This window comes from Lissotriton helveticus, chromosome 3_1, assembly GCF_964261635.1.
Source record: "Lissotriton helveticus chromosome 3_1, aLisHel1.1, whole genome shotgun sequence".
NCBI lineage: Eukaryota > Metazoa > Chordata > Amphibia > Caudata > Salamandridae > Lissotriton > Lissotriton helveticus.
This window is the reverse complement of record NC_136061.1, coordinates 1,752,088,042-1,752,113,786: the sequence shown is the minus strand read 5'-3', so window position 1 is coordinate 1,752,113,786 and position 25,745 is coordinate 1,752,088,042. Positions and strand designations below refer to the sequence as shown.

General features: G+C 38.8%; 1 protein-coding gene across 1 annotated transcript in view; it reads right to left on the bottom strand.

Annotated features, from left to right (window-relative positions):
* LOC144823752 (synapse-associated protein 1-like) overlaps positions 1 to 25,745 on the bottom strand; it is a 54,140-nt gene that overhangs the window by 12,617 nt on the left and 15,778 nt on the right. The window contains exons 5-6 of the mRNA XM_078682556.1: positions 25,497 to 25,636; positions 24,123 to 24,259 (exon numbers count right to left, since the gene is read on the bottom strand). Of these exons, the coding sequence (XP_078538682.1) occupies positions 24,123 to 24,259; positions 25,497 to 25,636 (277 nt within the window). The remainder of the gene's footprint in view (positions 1 to 24,122; positions 24,260 to 25,496; positions 25,637 to 25,745) is intronic.

Here is a 25,745-nt window from a genome sequence, read left to right as displayed (position 1 = left end):
AATCCATGCTAATGCCAGCCTCTGGGCTACAACTACCCTTCACCACCACCACACTTCTCTGAAATGTTTATCACTGATGAGCTTAATTTCTGTTTTGACAAATCGAATAGGCCTTCTAATTACAACGTTCAATGGTATACATTTAAAGAGCTTTAACTAACCCATCCTCTTTTTCGATGACCCAATACCTACACATCCTGATGTTGCCTGGTTCAGATTGACAACATTGCTAAATATATTGCCTTATAACACAGCAAGATACTTTTTGATTATTGTTTTAAAAATGTACCAGTTATTTTGAAATATGCTCACACAGTACACTTTCTGATATATATTTTGAACAAACTTCTGAATTGTGCACATAAAACTAGTGAGAATACCGCACAACAAAGCGGCCATCGTTAGCTGAAATAGAGCCTTGGGCATGCTTGTTCCAGGACAGCACAGTGTTTTATCTATAAGTTGCGCATCACTCTCCTGTTGGAGAGTTCGAACCCCATCTTTGTCGCTTGGACATTTCTGCTCATTTTAACATGTTTTTTTAAAGCCCCACCTTAGCCTTTGCCATGCCGGTGCTGTTTAATAATCATGAAAAGAGAAAACTGGAAAACATTAACTGAGTGCGATTGAGTAGCGTGTGAGCATCCAAAATTGTGGAAGAAACAACATGAAGCGGACACTGTTGCCATAATGCATCCCACGCCTCCTTCATCATTTCTTTGATTTGCCTGGGTTTCTCATGACTTCAGACCTGCATAAAATGTTGATCCATTGTGTTGTTGTAACAGAATTTAGATACATAAAACGGGACCAATTCTGTTAAACTTGTGGTTTGCTATTTCCAAGCATTCATCTAGTCAGGTCGACAGCCAACAATAGGTCAACAGTACAGCTCTCATCTTTAGCACTTGCCCGTATATAGGTTTGAGCCCCTCTTTTGGTGTTAATTAATATGCAGCGAGATGGCAAAGACAAGCACCAAACATTCAAATTGCCAGACGCATTTCGGGTTCGTCATAACCCTTAATCATTGGCATAGCCTGTAGCAGAAGACAGGATTGCGCAGCTTTAGATTTCATACATACCGCCCCATGGGCGTAGCCACTCGCATGGCCTTGTGGTGCTTGAAGTTGCCAATTATCTTGCTCCAGTGAGCCTGTCCTCTGATGCGGTGATTTCAGTTCATATTATTACCACAGTGGGGTGATGCGTAGTTTTCTTTACACACGTTGCAGTCTCATTCCTTCGTGATGTGACTACCTCCCTTATCACAGAAAACAACTAATGGTGTCTTCACGGGAACGCTGCACTGGCGGCGGGGCTTTTTCGTGGCTGGGTATAGCCGCTCAAATCCAAATCACAAAGTTTTACCCCCAATGGAAGAGCCGCAACCAGGTAGGTGATTCACAACTTTTAATCACGAAGGCTGCAGCGAGATAGCAAAGATATATATATATATATATATATATATATATATATATATATATATATTCCCAACAAGGCGATCCTTCAGCATGCAGAGCGCTCCACAGTGTGTGCCAGCCCCAAGGCTGGATCAAAGCCCAATTTTAATTATATTACAAAAACGGGCAGCACAACCGGATACTTTTTTAAGAAGCTTTATTGCTTATCACACAGCACCCCACCAACGCGTTTCAGCCGTGAGAAAAGCCGTGAGGCTGAAACGCGTTGGTGGGGTGCTGTGTGATAAGCAATAAAGCTTCTTAAAAAAGTATCCGGTTGTGCTGCCCGTTTTTGTAATATAATATATATATATATATATATATATATATATATATATATATATATATATTCACTGAAAAAACCATAGGTTATAGACCATATATAGTTAGGGATTAGCATTTAAAAAACCTTATTTTACTCACACAAAACCATTGAAATTCCATATATAGTTAGTTGTACTAACTATATATCACGCACCCGCAATCCACTGCTGATGATGTCACATATTACATCATTCATGACATGGTCAGTGACATCACTGATGACATCACTGATGACATCTCAAATGACATCACTGATGACATCACTGATGACATCATCCAGTGACTGTGTGTTTCTGTAAAGTTTAAATATGTTTTACATATTGAAGAATGAGTAGATGTAGAAGTGTCTGGATGAAGGATTTAGTAGGTGCGTGACTGACTGTATGAGTGAGTGATTAAATGTGTCTCACTGAGTGCATGGGTTAGTGACTAAACTGTCTTAATTTGTGCATCATTATGTCTGTTGTTCTGTAAACTGCTGCATGTGTTGATCAGTAGCTATATGAGTAACTATATAGGTTATTGATTGGTTGCCCAAGCATTTGTATGGGAGACTGAGTGTGTGTGTGAGTGGCTGGGAAGTGTATGACTCTGTGCATAGATGTATGGGTTCAAAAGTGCATGTTGGAAACAGCTGTATGGGCGGTTGACTGTGTGCATGACTGTATTGGTGAGTGAATAGATATCTCAGTGCTACATGTCAAATTAAGTACATATGTAAAATACAGTACATGTGAGAGTTGACATATATAAATAACTGTGCATAAGAGCCAGTGAATGTGTGAGTGGCTGTATGGATCATTGTGAACTTGTATCCAGGATCGTATAAGTGAGTAAATATGTTTTAGTATTTGTTTGAATAAGTAAGTAAGGTGTGTTTAACTGTATAGTTAAGGAAATGGAGGTGTGATTGATTGTTTGCATGACTGTCTAGGTGTGTGTGTAACTTCATGGATGAGTGACAATCTGTGAGTCTGTGTTTACACTGAGTGTATCTAAGGTTATATTAGAGTCTGAAGAGGTTCATCGTATTATCACAACAGTGATGTCATCAGTAATGTCATTTGAGATGTCATCAGTGATGTCATCAGTGATGTCATTTGAGATGTCATCAGTGATGTCATCAGTGATGTCATTTGAGATGTCATCAGTGATGTCATCAGTGATGTCACTGACCATGTCATGAATGATGTAATATGTGACATCATCAGCAGTGGATTGCGGGTGCGTGATATATAGTTAGTACAACTAACTATATATGGAATTTCAATGGTTTTGTGTGAGTAAAATAAGGTTTTTTAAATGCTAATCCCTAACTATATATGGTCTATAACCTATGGTTTTTTCAGTGAATTTTTAAGGTTTTGTAAATGCTAATTCCTAACTATATATGGTCTATAACCTATGGTTTTTTCAGTGAATTTCATTGGTTTTTTAATAGCTAATATCAAAACCTTTACAATGTATTATTCTTTAAAAAGAAAAATATTTTTTACATGTTTTTTATACAATTTTTTTTGTATTTTTTTTGTTTCGCTCCCAGTACGCGTACCGGTTAGCTTCCCGTTAGCTCAATCCGGAGGCGCGACCCGGTACGCGAACTGGTAAACGTTCCTTTAGCGCACCTCTCGCGTTACAAAACAACATCGCGACGCTTCGCGTCAGCATGACGTTTCGCGTTCTCGCGTAATACGTCATATTACGTGCTACGTTCGCGTACCCGGAAGCGCAGCGGTACGCGAACCGGAAGCGATCCGCGGCGCGGCGCCGACCGCGTAATGTAAACATAGCAGGTCATGTGACTCGATAATAACACTTTTCATTGGTTCATTTCACTTTTGGTTTCCTAATGATGTAATACAAGGTCATGTGATCTAAAATGGACACTTTTCATTGGTTTAGAACTTTTGTTTTTCCCAAATGATGAAAACCCCTCCTTCTTTCATCACTCTGACTTTCATCTTGGTGAGAGAAAGACCCTTTATTGAGACTTTGTGATGGCTTCATTAGTAGCTTCAGCTGGTGCTAGCCCACCACCTCCACCAAATCCAAGAAAGAGAGGACCACCTGCAGAAGTAATTCTGCAAGAAGAGGAAGAACAGGAAGAGGAGGAAGAGGAGGAAGAGCATGAGTTTTTGCCAGAGGAGCCCAGGAGGTACAATCGACAGGAGAATTATATCTGGCAATTCTACAGAATTCCTGAGGGGCAAAAGAAAGTGAATGCTCGTTACGTGTTTTGCCGCATATGCGGTGACAGATTGTCAAGGGGCACTGATAAAAAATATAGTTATGGCAATCATACTATGCATCGGCATATGAGTAGGTGGCACCCAAATAATTATAGTGCTGCCCAGCTACGTGACCAACAACAAAATCCCCTCCAAATGGCAAGAAGATCGGTGGTTCCAGAGGTGTCGGGACCAGAGGCGAGGGAGGTGATTGCAAACATCCAAATGTTGTTTGGGCACGTAAAACAAGTGTGCGTGGAATGTGGCGCTTTCATCTGCTACAGAGAAAGTAGCATCACTTTGATTTTGCGAGCAATTCAAAATCATATTAATGTTTGCACAAGACGCACCAAAAAATAAATTCTTTTTTTTTTTTTGCTCCTGTTGAGCCCTTTATAATGGATCGTTTTTGTTTCCCCCCCCCCAAAAAAACCAAAAAAATTTTAAAAACGTTCAGAAAATACAAAAAAAGTAAAAAAATGTTCAAAAAATACTAAAAAAAATATAAAACAACAAAAACATAAAAAAAAAAGTTCTTTTCAGAACTAACTCCCCATTATAAAAAAATTGGTAGAATATTTGGAACTCTGCCAACCTGTATTTCTCTTAGTTCGCTCCCGGAGCGCTACCCGGTACGCGTACCGGAAGCTAACCAAAAAAATATTTTTTAAAAAAGAACAGTAACTATAAGGGAAGGAAATACACAGTTATGTTAAAAGAAAGACAGCTCTAGGGAGTAAACTAAGGATACTGTTACCTACAATCCACTGTTGATGATGTCACATATTACATCATTCATGACATGGTCAGTAACATCAACAGCAGTGGATTGTAGGTAACAGTATCGTTAGTTTACTCCCTATAGCTGTCTTTCTTTTAACATAACTGTCTATTTCCTTCCCTTATAGTTACTGTTCTTTTTTAAAAAACATTTTTTTGATCAGTCATAAACAGTGACATTAATAGAAACAGAGAGAGTGAACAAGAGTGAAGAACTATGGTCCTCCTCAGCCACCCTCAGAAAACCAAGGGGGTCAAGATACATCTACCGTGCCCCCTTCTACCTATTCTGAACATTATTTGCCCTCCATCTTGTATCTTGATTCGAACGAAACACAAAATGGTGGACTGCCATAACGCTGCTGGTTTGCGAACCGGGCAACTTCCCAGGAAGCGGTCCCAAAAAAAAAAAAGTTGGGAAAGTAATTCACAGACACTAAGAGTAATAGAGATGGAGTGAGTGAACAAGACTGAGGAACTATGAGAACAGAGGGACTGAGAAAAAGAGTGGAAGGAGTTGAGTAAATAGGTAATAGAGAAAGGAATGAGGAAAGTAGCAAAGGCAGGAAACTGAGGATTAAAGAAGTGAAGCAGTGGATCTAATAGTAGGTGAATGTGATAGAAATGTAACGAAAAGAGTACAACTATTTACCTTGTAATTGCCGTTAAATTAATCACATTTTATTTCTATACTTTCAATCTGTGAAAGAGAGAACCAACATTTGAAAAAAATTAAAATATGTATTTAAAAATTACAAAAGACAAGGGAAAATATTGAAGGACAAATAGTTTTTCAACAACTTTGACACTGACAGAAGCTTCTGCTTCTCCAGGTCCTCTACACAATGCTAAAGATATACATTTTAAACTAACAGTATCTTGATGCAGATGAAGTGAGGCCTATCTTAAAACATGGTGCATCTTTTGCATTGCTCTTGTTTCAGAAAAGTGTCGCTTCAGTATGCCAATAACATGTCTCCTATCCAGAGATTTGTTTGAGGTGAGGCCTACTCAGAGTTCAAGATGAGATTTACACTTGTTGAAGTGTACAGAGGAGATAATATCTGTGAAAGTCTACTAATGAAGTGAGTCATGTCCACTGCACTCTTCAACAAAGTAGAAACCTCCTATGTTTCCCTGGACAGACCTAAACTTGATCTGCACAATGTGATTCGTAATGATAGGAAACTCAGGTGATGTAATTGAAATATGTGCAATTTATTTTGCTCATTTCACAATCACATCACTTGTGTTTCCTTTGCTTAGGTATCTCATTGTGCAGATGTAGTCCAGCATATGAAAGAATACGTAGAAGTGCAGCACTGCATACAATAAATTTAACACTTACAGAAAACTCACCTTCTCCATGCCTCCTACACAGTTCTACATATACATCATAAATGCAAACAGTACAGAATTAATTATACATGTTAAATGGTTTATTTTTGCTGTTCTCAGAATGTATCAAAATTCACTAAAAACAGTGACTTGAAGGTATTCATCATGTAACAGCGGGGGAAAAAAAACACAATCAAAATGATTGTGTTTAAAAAACCCATACAACATCAGAAAATAAAATTCAGAACTCCTTAAAGTTAACTTACTTTCCATGACGTCCAAGGATGTCCTATGAACAGCTTACACTCTTTTGTGCTGTTATTACTTTCAGCCCGCCACTTTCTGAAAGAAAACCTCCATCGTTTTTAAAAACACGTTACATGCAATAAATGACTTCTTGCTCTCTACCACTATTTTCCACAAGGCCAAATCTAGTCAGAGATATTTATAACTCTTGGATTTCTTGTAAGCCAATCCCATCATTTGGCATTTCCGCAACTTTCAGAATTAAAATGTTGAAGATCATTTTCACAATCCTGGAATAGTAATATCTTCCCCTTCTTGGTCAGTCATGTTCTACATTTCCTATGACACTGATACTGCTTAATATGAAGCAGACTTACACTACCTCTATGAGTACTACAATTATTTAATTCTCTACATCACTTTTAATCACAAAGCAATGTAAAACAGTAGACAGCATTGCAGACTTACATTCCCTCTACTCCATGTTTTGATTGGCTGCTTCAATTAGCTTATGAAAAGAAACAGTTTTTCTGAACTCATTTAAAGTGCACATACATCTCCATGATGTCCAATCCTTTGATTAGAAGTTATGTCTCTGAACTACACTTATCCTCAAGGCCAAATTGTGTAGGAGCCATTAGAACTTCTTGAAATTCCACAGATCATATCCCGAGATTATTTTCCTAAAATTTTGGTTTTAAAAACACCAGGTAAGAGTTTTTAAGGTCATACGGCAATTTTTTTTTGAAAATTAAAACAGAATCATTGCAGAATGACCAGCCATTTCTAGACTTTAAATAAGCTGTGTAATGTCCTGATGATATTGAAGGGCCGTCATGATATATAATTGCTGTAGTTACAAAAGTCCTTCCTGATATTGACAACTGCGAAGCTACAAAATTTTTTATTAAAGTTGTCAATTTTGTTCCATCAGGCCTACATCGTTGGAACATTAAAATGACGTACTGGCCATATGTTCGTATAAATAATGTGGACATCATTTCAGATTTACATTGGCTACACTCCATGCTGTGATTAGCAGCTTTTACTAGCTTATTAAAGGAGACTGATTTACTGTCTGGCAAAGTTAAATATATAAATCTTTCTGAGTCTACACTAGTAGTACTTGATACCATACAGTTCTCGCAGTCATGCTGCCATTGATAAGAAAGCCCAAACAGCTGATCTACATCTACACCTTCAGCATGTAATACATCAAGCATATACATTAAAAACTCCTGACAATCTTGCTGAATATTTTGAGAGAATTGTGTTTGCCCTGAACATCTGTCTAACAGATTTCGAATTTCAGACACACTTTCTATTTTTGTTCTATCTGTGCTACATTTCTCTAACACAGAATTCAACAAACTGCAAAATCTTTGATCAGAATTGACCACAATCTCTTCTTTTACATTTTTTAGAGAAAACAAAACATTAATTACTACATTAGCATAGCAGTTGACACCAGAACTGTTTTCAAACTGAAAACCAACAACATCTTCAACAGAATCCTCTTTGTTTCTGCTTGTAATTTTAGGTTCATTCACTTTTTGTCTTTTTGCTACAACCTCCCCAGTATTGTTCTCATTTCTTCGTTTCCGGCCTACCAGACGTTTCTCAAACAAAGGAAACTGAGGCAAATGTGGCGCATACTCTCTTCTTAACCTATTGTATTCCTTAACACAATCTAGATCTGCACAAATGTTTCTGACATCACACTCAATCAAGTACAATCCCGATAAAGTTCTAACTCGTGACAATGCCACATATGCCATACCCTCCTTGAACACAGAACTGCCAATATTCACCAATGCAGTGTCTACACTTAAACCTTGCGATTTATGAATTGTCACCGCATATGCCAAGCAAACAGGGAACTGCTTACGGCGAACATATAAGTCTTTTACAAGCAAAAATCTAGCAGAACAACGAGCAATTAGCTGTACTTCCTCAATGCCATCAAATTTAATTTTTAAAAATTCAATTCCATCTCTATTTCTGTATTTCACAAAATCAACAACATTACCCATTGATCCATTTACCAGACCTCTTTCAACATGTAAATTCCTTCTTAAAATTATACGGCAGTTCAAGCACACATTCAGAGTCTTTTCAAAACCTGCAGTTTTAGATATAGTCTTCTCTAATGAATCCAATTTTGATTTCAGATTCTCAGACAAAATAATTGTTGATCCCATATGCTCTACTCTATCAATAGCTTCCACTTTCACAATCTCTTGCTTTTCTAAATGCAACATTTTGTTGTTAAATTTGGCACATTCTGCAAGAGTTGGCATCAAACATATTCCAGATTTCTTATCAGTAATTTTCTGAAAAATATTCTCAGGCACAACATCTTGTTCTGGATATAAATTTGACAGTAATCGTGCATGTAAAGCTTCTTTCCCATGCTCGGTCACTTTTCCAATTCTAACATCTTGTAGAATAGTCTTGTAAACTTCATCCTTTGCCTGACGCATATTTTCATGCAGTTCAGCATAATTGAAGTTTAACCATATATTGACGTTGCCAATGCTGCCTAGGCACTTCCTGGTATCTTCATGCGTGAGCATTTTGAACACAGGTTGCCCTTTCACTGGTGTCAGCTGCAGAAGATCTCCGAAAACAATGATGTGTTTGCCACCAAATAACACATCATACTCTGTTTTGAGAACTTCTTGCATCCTCAAATGCACAAAGGCAAGCATGACATTGGAAACCATGCTTACTTCGTCAATGATAAGAAGTTTCATTTTCCTCAAGATTCTTGAAACTTCAAAACAAGCATCTCCAGATAGCTTGTGATATTCTAATTTGTTGTCATGCTCCACTGGCAGCATCAGTAAACGATGTAAAGTAATCCCTTTAATATTATGTGCTGCCAGTCCAGTTGGAGCAGTGACAACACAAGACAGCGATGACTCTGTCCTTTCCTGCAAATAGCATGAAATTGCTTTAATGAGGAAACTTTTTCCAGTTCCCGCTTCTCCACTCACGTACAGTCGGACAGGCTTCAACGACGTACATGAGCACTCTTTCTTATCATGACTTAATCCATGATCAATTTGCATGGTAACTTCGTCATATATTTTCCTCTGCTCAACGTTGAGTTGCCTTTCCAACTCTTCTAAGTTAACCGCATCCTCTTGAGCATGTGCCATGGCTCTTTCCACCTCATTCATAGCAGTGGCAGCTTCATTTTCAATAAGAGGTCCTCCTAGTGGATCCTGACTCAATGAAGCAGAACTCTGACTGTCCTGAGAACTGTCTCTGGCAATCTCGGCTGCAATCGTTGCTTCCTGCTCAATTTCCGCATTCAACATTTCTACATATTTGGGAAAAGCAGGACATTCTATGGTCTCCTTGGCGGCATTGAAAGATTCTTCATAACAGAGGAAATCTCCAAGCAGTTCCTCTTCTGCACGCCAAGGCTTGAAAAGTTGCAAAAGTGCTAAATAGAAAAACTCCTTTTTTTCAGGAGATTCGCCACTCAATTTTCGATGGTTTATCAAGTGGCATTTTCTTTGCTTGACCAGACATCCCTCACTTCCTATTACAGCATACACTCCTTTCTCAGTATCTTCTTTGATGTTCCTCTTGAACATGTAATTTTGCAGAACCTCATACAGACAAACATTCTCTAGGTGACTGCTTCGATTTGGATAATATGTATCCAACATGTTTGTCTTCAAAATGTCGGTACTGTTTGGCTCCTTTTCCGCCAAATACTCAATTTCCCGCACAGGTTTGAGAACTCGATTACGCGTTGCAGCAAGACCAAGACTCGCCCAAACGATACTCCTGGACTTGGCATAGAGACTTGCTGAAGACAACCGGTCAGAACATTCGTACGCTCCGATTTCTCGATGCGACAACATCTTCAGACTGAAACTGTACAACTTCTTGCTGAGGCTCTTTTCATGGGAAATGTCCTCCCACATATCCTTCAATTCTGTCTTCTCTTTTTTGGTGATGTAAGACGTCACATACCGAGCCACAGCCATACAGTTATCAGCCACAAACTGTATATCCATGTTAGCATTCCACATGGACAAAATCACCGGGTTGTAGTCGTTGATGTACTTGGACTCTTCGTTCCTCTTCAAATTGTAAGTGTTTTTAGGTGATTTCTTCATCACATTATGTCGCAGCGAAGACATCAAACTGTTTACTCTTCCTTTAGAAATCACCGGTCGTGGAAAGCCGAAACGACATTTGGTGTAGAACTTGTCTTTCTTTCGGAATTTACGACGGCAGTACTTTCCACATCGATGGCTTTGGAAACGCAGAACTTTTTCTCTTAGGCTTTTCTTCTCCTTTGCGTTTGGAACAGCACACGTAGAATACTGTTGGATGAAACTCATCACTGAGTCTTCTGGATCCGTTCCAAATTTAGGTGCATCCTTGATCCACAGCAACATATGTATATGAGGAGCACCTCTTGCTTGGTACTCCTTTCTCCAGAAGAAATCCAACACCTCTCCAAGAGGTGGATTCTTCTTATTCATGATGAAAGACATCATAGCTTCAAATCTATGATTGAAGTACCTACATACATTGACTGGATCCAAAGAGCACAGTTCTCCGGGTGTCTTGAATTCGATGTTTTCTACGTTAGCATTTGCCTCTCGTAGAAATTCAAGTAAGTCTTCCCAGCCATACTCGGCACAGCTCAGAGTGAGGAACCATGTGGGAGTACCTAAGTTCCTCAGCATACATTTTAAATCACCATGACGACGGTACCAGTACTCATTAGTACCACGCTGACACGCCATGAGATTAATCAGGTGAGAATCCAAAATACTATCTTGGACATTCACTTTATCCATAAAATCACTTGCCGAGATGTTTTGCATGTGTATACCACTTTTCAAGATGTGGTTCACTGCATATGACAGTCCAGACAGATCGCTTTCAAACAGGAGATGAAACAAATAAGGAATGCATTGTCGAAACCTAGCATCTCCTGCATACAATCGCAAAGTCCGGTATTCAGAAGCAGGAATTTGATGAGGTCGCTCATCATATCTTCCTCCCTGACCTGTTGGAAAAAGCTGTGGGAAACACCGAGCTTCCAAACTTTCCTCCCAAACACTAATGGGACTCCCTTTGGCTTGTTTCATTTGAAACAACTCAATAGCATTCCCCATGACTTCCTTTGAATGCAAAGGATGAACACTATAATGTTCATATATTTCCTCACTAGTAGAGGGTTCTACTTTCTCAATTTGACCAGCACACAAATCGCTATCCTCTTCCTCACTTACTTCCTCTTCTGCAACATATACATTCTTATAGTATTTATTATTTTTTTTCAAATACAATGTTGCCTTTTTAACTTTCCTAACATCTACTAAATCTTGCCATATTTTCTTATTCTTTGTCGGAACCCCATTAACTAAGATAACCAGAGGTTCCTCTTCCACTTTTTCTACTCCAATTGTGTTAATGTTTTTCTTCAAATCTAGAGGCAAATAAACAACTCTTCCCTTTAATCCTCTCTGTAAATCTGATGGAGGCAATTTCCCTGTCTTTGGCTCCATTCTTACAATAGCCTGAAAGGGATGGATACTTTGAATCAAAATAGATTCATAAGTATTTAAATCCTTCAATTCAGAAGGAATCTCAACCAATTCCAGATTATTATGAACTGCTCTAGCAGGCATCTGGTTTTGTTTTAATTTGTTACAACAATAAGTACACACACGTTGATCCAATCCCAAATCAAAACAATTTTCTACCATCAAGTATGTTGCAAAATCCTTCCATTCACTATTATTTTCCCTTTCACTTTTTGCATATAAATCCACTAACTTAGTCTGATTCTTATAATAAGTGCGTCGACAACACACACAAGTGAAATTAGGCCTCTCACTTGATTTCATGTCAAACGTCGCAATTTCCCTCTGGAAATTATCTGTACTGGAAACATGTACAGTATCTTCCAAATGACCCTCTATTTCTTGCTCAATTTCAACATTCTCCTCTTTACTTCCAAAGTAACAAAACTCAATTTCTTCACATATATTCCTCACATCTATTTCAGAACCATGCAAAAGAGCAGCGCATAATTGTTTCAGCATAATTGCTGGACTCTTAGCATAATACAACAGTCTAACTAACTTCCTCACTTTGTTATGATGCACTGCTAGCATCCTGAAATGATGAAAAACACTCTGGCATACTCTCCTGGAAAGACAAGCCAGTGAATGACCATGCAAACCTGTCACTTCTCTCACTCTGCAAGGATCTAATTCTTGCAACAACCTCATTTTCTGCTTCAAACTTTTCTTGTTAAATGACCGTACAAAATCACAAAGCAAATTGATGGAATCCTGTCGCACACTGCAAATACTACTACTCTTCCAGGTGTACACAGGACCCTTAGCACGTCTTCCTAAAACCTCATTACCTAACAACTCTTCTGCCTCTGTTGTCACAAGTTTTTCTTTTTCAACTGGACAACCATCTTTCACTTCATAAGCACGACCACTGATGTCAACTGCATGCACCAAATCATTATCCTGGAAATAACTCTCTTCATTAAAAAATGCCTCACAGCTTGAACTATGTATCCATTCTCCAGAAAAAACTTCACAAAAATTACTACGATTAACTATTCTCTTCCATCTACTATTTCTTTTGAAATCAAAAATTGCCTTGTTTAGCTTCCTAATTCTATTGATTATCAAAATAAATAACTTACGTTTAATTTCAAAAGCCTGATCAATAACTTTCTCAACTTTTTTTTTTCTCCTATAAAAAACTAATTTCTGTTGACCTTTCTTAATATTTTTTAACAAATTGCCAATTATCCTGTTACGGAACATTCGTTTACGAATCTCCGTAAACTGTTGTTTCCTTCTACTATCATGCACAGATTTATCTCTTGCTCTAGCAGTAACATTTTCATTTGTCCTTTTCTTTCCATTTGATTTACTTGTGTTGTTATGGATTGAAACATTTTCTGTACTAATATTTTTTTTATTAGAAATATTTCTTATGAAATATTTAGAGCTCTTACCCGGTGCTTTCTTCATCGCTTGAGAAATCTTTTTGTTAGAGGACTGCTGCATTTTTTTTTTCTCCTGCTGTCTTTGACGTTTTGCAGCCTTCATCTCTCTTATTTTTGTAGGCATAGTTGAATCTGAGGAAAAATATAATAAAAATGTTATTAAACATTATTATCAAACAGTAAATCAGTAATAGTGATCAAAAACATAACACACTACTTGACATTTTAAATAGAAGATTTTTTAGTCCTTGCAAATTTACAATACAGAAATAGCAGAAAAGAAATGAGATTTATATTTATGTTACCTATGCTATTTTATATGTGAATCTGATCTAATTTTATGAGCATATTTTAATATTTTATTGAAGACACTACACATAACCTGTTTTTGAAGGTGTCTTTATTTTTAAATTAAACGGTTTACCTTTTTACTTTTTATTGATTATAAATTTTAAAAATAAATGTTTATAATTCCAAAGGCTCAAGCAGGTCAGCTTCCCATCCTATATCATATAATTCGGACAAATCTGCATCCTCATCACGCTCTTCTTCATCCTCAGGATTTAAATCATCCAATGGATCAACATCCACTGATGTTTCAATTACAAGTTCAATGATGAGGTCAAAATCAACTGATTGCAGATTGTCGCTCATGTTGAGGTTGTCTTTATCTTTAAAGAAAGACAACAACAATGAGATGTTGCAGAGTAAGAGACAAATCTCACAGATTATAATAGTAAAATTATTTAACAAGAGTAACATTTTGCAGCTATTATTTAGCCATGTCCAGCGATGCTGAGCAGGTGAAGCCTATGTCTAATTTTTCACTGAACAGGACTCATCTGTTCTTAACCTTGGATAAGCCTCAACGACTCTGTGTCCCCTGCACATACTCAAATGTTAAAGTGCAGATTTATATTAAATGGCACATCCCCAGGCATGCACCAGTTAATGTGCACCACTGCTTTACCACCCATGGTGTGCCGCATTTACAATCAGATAGGAGAAAGCTGCTTCAAAACCCTGCGCCTGCTTGAAGCTGGCATAGGTCTTGACGCAGCATTGTATAGATGGGGCACCCCTGATCCTTGCTGGAGCTGCATCGCACTTACGATACAACTCCAGCAATGCGCCACCTTTACAGCACAGATGCGTCACGCATCTGTGCCTTTTTTGCCCCATGCTGCGCCGCATTGTAAATGCAGCACACCATGGGTGGCGGAACAGTGGCGCAGGATGACTGTCACATCCCTGGGGATGCGCCACTCATCATAAATCTATCCCTAAGCTTCTTATCTTGTTACAGATGAACTGCCATATGTATCATCAAAATATTTTACATATTATAAATAGCAAATTTTAAGGAATAAATAGCGATTCTTTACTATTCCTAATTTGCAATGAGCAAATTGCTAATTGCAAATTACCCATTCATTTCCATAGGCTAGGAGGCTCATAGGAATTAATGTTGCAAGTTGTGATTAGCAATTAGCTCATCACAAAATAGGATTTTTTTCAAGCGTGCAGGGGTATCTCAAGAACACCCTGCTGCACCCCTGAAAAAGAAATTTGGGAGCACATGGCACACCTACATGCCCTAATGGCATGTATGGGCGTCATATGGGACCTTTTTTTTTTTTAAAAAAAAATGCTTTTTGAAAAGAATTCGCAAATTACCACAAACTACAAGTTGGTGGTAGTTTCCAAATCCTTAATATCATTTTTTACATATTTTTTTCTGATACATTGCATTTAAGGAATCACAAATTTTGAATTATTGACATTTTAAGTAATTTCCACATGTGCACTGTTTTCTAAATATAATTTGAAAATCGTTTTTGGGGAAAAGTAATGGTTTGCAAATTTATGACAAGGACATAATGGTGTATGCTTCTCTATAAGGCATTTCAGTATCTCTAATGTCATTTTTCCCATATTACATTATAAGACCTTTCCCCATGAAGCACATTCCTTGTAAATATGCTCCCACCAGTGCATTGCAAATTTAGATTTTGACTGTTTCAGACACATAGCCATGTTGAAAGTGACCCAAAAAAATTGCAAACGTTTTAAAAAAAAACATTCATGTGTCTTAATGACATTTTAAGTCATTTCCCCATGGACAATGTTTTCTAAGTGGCACAAAAGAGGTATACACCTATCATAAATCTGTCCCTAGAATTATAAATGATTAAATCAGGATGACAATAAGATGTGGCCTATCCAGAGGTTTGTTTAAGGTGAGGCCTACTCAGGATTGCAGATTAAAGTTATGCTTGATGAAGAATACAGAGGAGATAATTTATTGTAAAGGCCTACCAATGAAGTAAGTGATTTCTACTTCATTGCACCAGTCATCATAAATGTATCCATAAGCTTCTTATCTTGTTAGACATCAACCGCCATATGTATCATATAACTATTTTGCATTTCCAAAAAAGCGAATTTTAAGGAATAAATAGCGATTCTTTACCATTCCAAATTTGCGATGAGAAAATTGCTAATTGCAAATTACCCATTCATTTCCATGGGCTAGGAGGCTCATATAAATGAAGGTGCAATTTGCGATTAACAATTTGCTCATCACAAATTAGGAATTTATTCCAAAAGTGCAGGGGTGTCTCAAGAACACCCTGCTGCAACCCTGAAAAAGAAATTTGGGGGCATATGGCGAACATAAATTTTAACAACATTCCTTTACCTCAAAAACGATTTTCAAATCATAACTTCAAAACACTACACATGGGAAAATTACTTAAATTGTCCTTAAGACACATAAAAGCGTATTTTGATTGGCTTTCCTGCATGGTAGGGTCACTTTTAACATGGCTATGTAACATAAACATTCAAAATCAAAATTTTCAATGTACAGGTGGGAGCATATTTACAAGCAATTTGCGCCACAAAGAAAGGTCTGACATTAAAATGGGAAAAATAACATCAGGGACAGTCAATTGCCTTATAAAGAACCATACACCATTATGTCCTTCTCATGAATTTAAAAACAATTCCTTTTTCCCAAAAACGATTTTCAGATCATAATTTCAAAAAACTGCACATGAGAAAATGACTTAAAATGTCATTGAAACACATGAAAGCGTTTTTTTATTGGCTTTCCTGCATGGTTGGTTCACTTTTATCATGGCTATGTAACACAAACATTGATAATTAAAATTTTCATGCACATGTAAGAGCATATTTACAAGCAATTTGCGCCACAGAGAAAGGTCTTACACTAAAATGAGAAAAATAACATCAAGGACAGTCAATTGCCTTATAAATAACCATACACCATTATATCCTTGTCATGAATTTAAAAACAATTCCTTTTCCACAAAAACGATTTTCAAATCATAATTTCTAAACACTGCACATCAGAAAATGACTTAAAATGTCATTAAAACACATGAAAGCATTTTTTGATTGGCTTTCCAGCATGGTTGCGTCACTTTTAACATGGCTATATAACAAAAACATTCAAAATCAAAAATTTCCATGCACATGTGAGAGCATATTTACTAGCAAATTGCGCCACATAAATCATAATTTTCTCCTTAAAGCACACTATTCTCTATCTAAAGTAAAGAAATATTTTCTCACCTTAGCAAATACTTTGAGTTTGAAAACAGTCTAAGAAACACACCAATTTGTCTTCAGCAGAGCAAAAGGTATGCACTCCAGAGTCTGCAGCTATCAAAAGCACAGAAATGGTGTAATTCTTCACACATATTTCTCATGTCACCCAATCAAAACTCTTCCCTCACTTTTTTTCAAATGAAAACCCTTCCCCCTCTGCCCTTTCTGCCTATTTTCCATAGCAACCACCTCTTGGAGAAACTCTGGTGTTTGCAAATTCACACAACAATGTTGCAATTGAACTCTGAACTCTCAGTGCACCTGCATATCCAGTGCTTTCTTTCATTTAATGATTTTTTATTGACCACTCAAAATACATCTTTCAAACAACACATCTGTACACCCTAACTTTCTGTTTTCATCAATTAAAATCCACCAATCACTGTTACTACTTCATGAACACAGAAACTCCACAGTTTTTTTCATTTCAAACTCACATTTTTTCAACTGCCATTTCATTGCCACACTTCATCTGACTGCAGGAGAACCTTCTCTCACCATGTTTTCTGTCTGGATTGTTGGTCATAGTTATATTCACTGGGCTCAAAGGTACGTTGAAAGCAGGAATTTACCTAACCTCAATTTACAAGATGTGGAAATTAAGTGGTTTGGCCACAGAGAATTAAAATGTCACCAATTGATACCATTGGTGAAAACCTTTATGCATTTGCCAAAACCTGACCTGTTAATTGTGCACTGTGGAGGTAATGACTTGGGCACTTTGACTGGTGTAGGTCTGGAAATGCTTTTAAAGGACACCTTTGAGCAATTGATGGCACTTTTTCCTCAGACTGCCTTGGTATATTCAAATATATGCCAAAGACAGAAATGGAGGTGGTCAAACCAATTTTGTCCACAAATTGAGAAGTCGAGGAAGCATGTAAACAAATCTGTTTCAGCTTACATGAGAGACCATGGAATGGGCTCCCTGTACAACAATAACTTGCGTTATTACATGCAAGATATCTACAGAGGAGATGGAGTTCACTTCTCAGATGAGGGCAACAGAGTTTTCACTCTGAATTTAAAAATGTGCATTGGTACCTACTTATAAGTACCAAAATGTACTATAAACCCAAAAGCTCTTCTCAGAGCTACCCTACATCTAATTACTCACAATTATTATTTTACTCTAACTTTTTTCACTAATTTTCAACAAAGTACACTCCCTGGTGCGCTACCCGGTACGCGTACCGGGAGCTAACCTCGCGAAATTTTTTTAAAAAATGTTTTTTTTTTCGCACATATGGGCCTCCTCAGCCACCCTCACAAAACCTAGGGGGTCAAGATAAGTCTACCGTGCCCCCTTCTACCCATTCTGAACATTATTTGCCCTCCATCTTGTATCATAATTCGACCGAAACACAAAATGGTGGACTCCCGTTACGCTTAAGGTTCGCGTACCAGGGCGCTCACCGGTTCGCGTACCGGGTCGCTTCCTGGGAAGCGCACCATCAAAAAAGGTGGGAAAGTAGTTCACAGAAAAGCCACTGGAGACAATTTCACCAAATATAGAATAGCTCATACTACATACCAATCCCTACCATTTTCACAAATTTGATTGGAATTCCATTTAGCCATTTAGCCTGTAGTCCTCTCTAAATACCGTGAGGTAAATTACTTCACAAAACACATCTGAAGTGTTGGAATTGACAACCAATTAAAATGTTACTTTCATTTTCTACTTTTTTTACCTGACATTTGATTGGTTATGTACCCGAATATATATAAAGGAAGAGAAGGAAACACAGCCATTTTGACTACTACTTCCTGGTGTACATTTCATTTGGATTTTCATTAATAACTTCAACTTCTTTTTAAAGGTAAGTTGTTATTTTTAAAACTGAAGTATATTGTGCACTTTAAGTTAATATGGCAAACTTGTTCTGTTAGTTATATACTATCCCTCTGTAGTACTTATAAATTTAGATACACTTTTTTATATTCCTACTTCCACTCTGATACTATACACTGCCCAAAGATAAATTCTCTGATAAAAACTGCCTATCTAAAATTAATCCCAACAGTGCCCTACCTCTACTAATATATATTTTTTTTATGCAAATTTCAGGAAAAATGGAAAGTGAACAAAACATTTCATTTGAAATTGTCCTTCCAGAGTCCAACACAGAAATCATTGATCCAAATGAGATTGAATTTATGGATGAAACATGGGACCAAGAACTACTGCAATGTGTGCAAGCAGTAGATAACCTCCTTGCAAATGAGGACATTTTACAACCTCAGAGACTACAATCTATATTCCATGATTATGAAATTTCTGACAATGAAATGTTAGAAAGTTTAATAAATTATGAAACACAATAAAAAAAGTTTAAAAAAAAAAAAAAATAATCAACAAAACCAACAATCAATTAACATACAGCATTTGAAAAGTCTATCATTCATTTTTTATTGTGATACGCTCCCCAGTACGCTTCCCGGTTCGCGTACCGGGCGCTAACCACGAAAAAAAACAAAAAAAAATTTATTTTTTTTTGCTTAGCGGGGCCCCTTTAAAGCCTCCACATCAAACCTAGGGGGTCAGGGAGTATCTACTATGCCCCCTTAAGGTCATTTGCCCCTTCGCTTTTGACCTCCTCTTGTCTCTCGATCCTACCGAGAGACAAGATGGCGGCCGCTCCGGACTGTTTAGAATGTTGACAGACACCGGAGAGCCAATCAACTTCGCTACGCGAAGTTCCGTTACGCGTCAAGTACGCGTACCGGGGCGCTGCCTGGTCCGCGCTTACAGATATATATCTTTTTTTGAACGTTATTTTCTCAAAATCCACTGCAGCACATATATTGAGACCTACAAAAGGCACATCGGGCTACCAGTCCCTACAATTTTGCCAAGTTTCGTGCAAATCCATTCAGCCGTTCGGGCTAAAAGTGAGGCTAACCGCCCTATGGAAAACTCAATGTTAAAAACACGTTTTGGGACCCCCCTTTTTTCTCGGCCCCCCCTGGACCAACTCCCCCCAAATTTCCAGTGGCTGCTCAGAAACAAAATGTTCCATTTTCCAGAAAATTTCAGCCAATTCCGTCCACAAACGCCAAAGTTATTAGACATAGAATTTTCAAAAATCCCATAGGGAAAAAATCCTAACTATATATACCTACTGGCGACCGCCAGTAGGTAATATATATATATATATATATATATATATATATATATATATATATATATATATTCGGCCATTTGCGAATGCAAAATGGCCTTTCCTCATGTATGAAAGGCTTTTGGATTCGCAATTTTGGTCATCACAATATTTTGCGATTACCTAAATTGCGAAGGCAAATACGGATTTGCAATTTGCGGATCCCTAATGCACATGTAAGAAGCCTCTCCTAAATGCGAACTGTGCATTCAGCAAACGCTAATTAGCATCAAAACTTCAGGTTCATGGTAACCATGTGCAATCTTTGAAAAATGCATTTTTGTGCATTTTTCAAAGTGCCATGTAAAGCACACATGCCCCTGGGGAATGTTGGTGCTTTACATATGCACACTTTCTCTTTTTGGGGTGCTTCAGGAGGGCATTAGGCCTCCGGGCACCCTTGGCTTTGCATTAGCTAATTTGCGATTACCAATTAGGTAATCGCAAATTAGCTAATGCGAAACCATTCGCACCTATGGTCCTGTAGGCCCAAAGGAATGAATGGAGTCATATTAACTAATAGCGATTCACTATTGGGCAATATTACGGAATTGCAAACATTTTACCGATTCCTACATGCATTGCATTTTGCAATTCTCACATAGGAATTCGGCAAGTATCGCTATTTGGGAATCGCAAAATGCTTTTTAATACATCTGGCCCTTTGTCCCTTTCTAGCTCGGCGTGGATGGCACTGTGATAATCCTATGCTCAAAACTTTGAAAGAAAAACAGACATTTGAGGTAAGCGGATTCAGAGTGTGGCTGATGTTCTTGGTGCTCTATACAGGAGCTGTTCTCCACTTAAACTTCGGAACTACCCAGAGTTCTCCGTTTCTTTTTTGCATAATTTATGAGGCACTCTATGCCTTAAAGGGTATGGTTTTGATTTATACTAGGTGCACTCTTGTGTCTGGACAAAGCTACACCTCTCTGAAGAGCTATAATGATAGCAAAACATGTGTCACAGTTTGCTTTTATTCGTTCCAGGTTGGCTTGGATGGTATTTTACCAATCCAAAGCTGTAATAATGTGCAGGGAGTGGTGAAAGGCTATTGTCATTTTACAGATCGGAGCGGATGGTGCTGTGCTAATCCTAAAATCAAATACTTTGCTGTTGAAATGGCAAAAGACGTTGTTCCTTTCTAGCTCGGCATGAATGGCACTGTATTAATCCTAAGCTAAAAAACTTTGAGGTGAGCACATTCAGAGTGTTTCTGGTGTTGTAGGGTGCTCTATACAGGAGCTGCCCTCCACCTAAACTTGGGAACTACCCAAAGTTCTCTACTTCTTTTTTGGACACAGACACACATACACACACCCCTCTACCTACCTACCTACCTACCTACTGGCCGTCGCCCGCACCCTGGGGACCGCCACTTCCCAGTATATTCTTTGCTTACATCATTATACTTGGCCGCCATGGTGCATATGAGTGCATGCATGTTCTCACCCCCCTTTTTTTATTTGTTATTTACACTGCTACTACACATCAGTATTAAAAACATTTCAGTTTGCCAGGTGGCACAAAATCTTTAAAAAATACATTTTCCAGAAAATTTCTTTCTCTGCTGGCTCTCATCAAGCAGGTTACTAAGGTTTTGTGTGAAATAAATATTCCAGTTCTTAAAATGTGTGTGATTATTTTTATGCTCCAAGATGAAAGGTTGGTATATGCTGTCCGATAACAGACACATTAATTTGCCACTGCTACTAAACACTTCTGATCTTACATGCAATGGAGCATGGGCCATCTGACTGCAATGCAACGGAGCATACTGTTAGATAATCTGCACGACCTGCTGCTACCACAACAAACAAAAAGCTATTTTCTCCTATGCCGACAATACCCAGATCATTTTCTCCCTCTCACCGACGCAGGGACACGTGCCCTCCGATCTTAGTTTGGGCTTGAGCAGGATCTCTCTCTGGTTGCAGAATAATCTGCTCCAGCTCAACTGGGACAAAACTGAAGTTATGATTCTAGGCAAAACGAGGCCCTGATCTCTGGTGACCGCATCGCTGGCCCGCTGAACTGGGAGTTCCTCCTACCCCTTCAAGTAGTGTTAAGAATCTGGGGTTCATTGTGGATGTGTCACTATCCATGAAACAACAAGTGGCCATGGTGACTGCCACCTGTTTTGCAGTTCTTATGTGTTTAAAAAATATCATGTGGCTGATTCCCTTCTCAGCACAGAGGACAGTGATCCAGGCCCTTGTTGTTTCTAGACCGTATTATGGCAATGTGCTGTACCTGGGAGCCGATAAATTTCCTATCCATGAACTGCAACATGTGCAGAATGCAGCCGCCAGGCTTTTCTATCACCTACCCAAGTTTACTTCGGTTTCTAGCCTTCTTCGTGAACTACACTGGCTTACTGTGTCGAACCATATTAAGTTCAAAGCACTTTGCCATGTGTTCAGGATCAAATCTCGTCTTCCCCTAAATATCTCCTGGACTTAATCCACCTATACCATCCCTCCCGACCCTTGAGAGTCTCTTTGTAGACTCGGTTTGTTGTACCTAAAACCCAGCTGGCTCGTTTGAAAGGCCGATCTTTTTCCTACTTAGAGCCACTACTGTGGAATTCCCTGCCAGCTTCCTTGAGACATTCTACGCCCTTTCTGACTTTCCGTAGGTGTCTAAAGACCTGGCGTTTCTAACTCGTTATGCAGATCACCTTTTTTACCCTCCCCTACTCCCGCCCTGCACCGGGAAACCCCTCGGGGTAGCTGCACACATTATATGTTTTGTAATAATAATACAAGACTCTAGTGGTGCTGATAGGAATGATTTTGTTCACGGTCTTATCAAGAAATTATCTTTGCACACAACATACCACTGTAATTGCCATTGTCCATTCCTAAAATATTACCTTGTTGACAGGGACACTATGAGCAAAATTCAGACTAGGTTACATGCTGGGTTTTATGGGCAGGACGAGTGTGTTCCACATGGGCAATGTCAATGGCTGACACGTTGATAGGGTCAGGACCACAGTTTTTTTGCCAAGTACAATGCAGTGAGGGTCTACGAGACAACATTTTTTTATTTTCCACTTGATAGTTGGTCTGGGCTTTTATTTGATGCTACGCTGGCTAAGGGTGCCCATTTCTTTCCAAATAGGTGTTTTTATGCCTGTTTCGGTGAGCACAGTTGACAAAGCAGGATTCTCGTCCAAGCACAGCCTTGCTTTGGTCTCCCCACTTGCAGCCACCAATAAAAGCATTCTAAGAGTTCAGCCTTTGGTGTTTGTCAGCACAAAGACTTGTATATTTAGTTCACTCAATCAGACCAAAGAGTGGGCTAGAGACATTATAGTTTCTAAGCATTCTCAAATTTTGACATTCAAAACTGAAGGCGCCTGAGTTGAGGTAACCAGCTGCACCACCAGGAGCACAGGGAGACCTACATTTATTTTGTGACACCTGACAGGTAAATGGATTGGGGATGGTAAAGCTGCATTGTTGTGCAAGTATAGCACTGATTAACTGTTCCTTTTCTCTGTTCAATCTGTGTGTTTGGCTTCACGTCCCCTCCCATTACCCCTGCTCGAACTCGTTCTTGAGAGTTTTCTGTAATTAGAGGCAAAATCAAATTTAGTTTATCCATGGAGTCCATGATTCTGCTCTTCGGTCTACAAAGACGCAGAGCCAAGCAGACCATATTCATCCTATCCAATATCCCATTCATGTTAGTTAGTACTTTAAAGTGACCAGGTCACCAATTTAGTTAACAGGTTTCTATAGAAGTGATATTAGAGCACTTTACTGGGTCCCTTGTTTCGAAGTATGAATACAGGTTTCACAAATTGATTACAGTTTCTTATGGTTTCCAATAAATGATTTATATTACGGTCTATAACCCCCATCTCCACTTTTTACCGATGTGCCTCTCATTTAGGGCGGCACGAGCGCATGCTCACCTGCATTGTCTAGGTCGTCATCCATGGCTTCCCGTTCGCTTTGGTTGCCTTCTGCTTGAAGACGTGCCAGCTGGGCAGACTGCTTTATCAGCGAGACACGGTAAAAATAATTCCTCCAAAAGTCTTCCTCTTTTATGCTGCAGGTATGGAGGAAGCAGAAGCAATGCTGGTAAGATGTGGAAGCCCCTCTTGTTATGGCCATCACTGGCCAGTCTCAAATTCATGTAGCATACTATGTGTTTTTAGGCAGCAATAACACATCACAACGTGCACACTAATGCAATGCCAATTCGTGGTGACAGCCTAGTGAACCTGGGAAGTGCAGTTTAATCTTTTTTCTATGTCTGACAAAATGCTCTGTTGGGAAAAACGGAAGTTTGGTTTTCAAAAACATTTGCAGAACAGTGATTTAAAATAATTCTATGAGTTTGAGATTTTATTTGGAATCTGGGAAGCTAAAGAACTGGTGTTTTTAAGGATTAGCAGATATGTAGGTTCTGTTAGTACCTTTGAATAAATACCTAAAATAAGGACGAATAAGGAAGGAGGCGATATCATGGAGAAATATTTGTAGTAGAGGCAGGTTATAGAAAAAAAATATTTTAAATTACAAAGCCTGATAAAGAAATTATGGAATTACTATAAATTCTCTGAATTCTGCAGCATCAAGAGTGCTGGGAGAGAGGTGAGTAAGGAGGATGGAAAGGAAGGACCAGGAGAGGAAAAAGCTCAAGTGAGGGAATCTGGAAAGAACCTTCTGAATAGCATGAACCTCTTAAGTAATGCTCGCACCAAGCCAACTGGTAGAGTGAGAGTGTATTGTGGGAAGAAGAGGCACTGCAGTGTACAGGATACAAGGAGTAAAGGAAGAAGGACTGGGGGACAGCAGTGGGAATCGTGCTTGCTGGACAATGAGACATCGAAGTAGGTTTCAGGAGAGAAGGGGGCCTAAATTGGGGTCCTCGCTGACTGTGGGTGGATATAGGAACACCTGTTGAGGTAGACCTCATGGTCCCGGAGAGATTCCGGGTCGAGCAGGAAGAGAGAGAGGGAGAGAGAAACACAATTGCCGTCAGCCTTTCTTTAAACTGTTTCTACCGACATTTCTGGGCAATAGAACAGTCACAAACGCATCTTTCTAGTGATCAGTGTCCAGGAAAGCATGACTTTGTGAAAGCAAATGTTTTCGGCCAGCAGTCAACTGATTTTTCACACTGCTCAACTTCTACTGCCTGCGTACAATACTAGCACCCTTGCCAGCAACTCCTCACCAGTCCCTGCACACCCAAGCCATAGGTACCCAATTTATACACCCTTGCCCTCCAATACGGCCAACACGATAAACATTGCCCAGAGTCTCGTGCTCTTCCTCACCGTTTAGGGACCAGCTCATAACGCATCCTGTTGAGGATTAGGTCCTCGCGCAGCATCACCATGGCAGCCGGAGCCGCCTTCTCGAAATCAAAGGGGAAGTGAACACCAGGAGGGGGGTCCCGCAGGAGGTTCCGGCGGTCCTGAAACATGAACACACTTATCTACTGCAGCCGTTAACATTTATAACATCAATGTAAATAAAGGCTATTTGCTATATTAATCCCCATCTACAATTTACCATTTGCATTG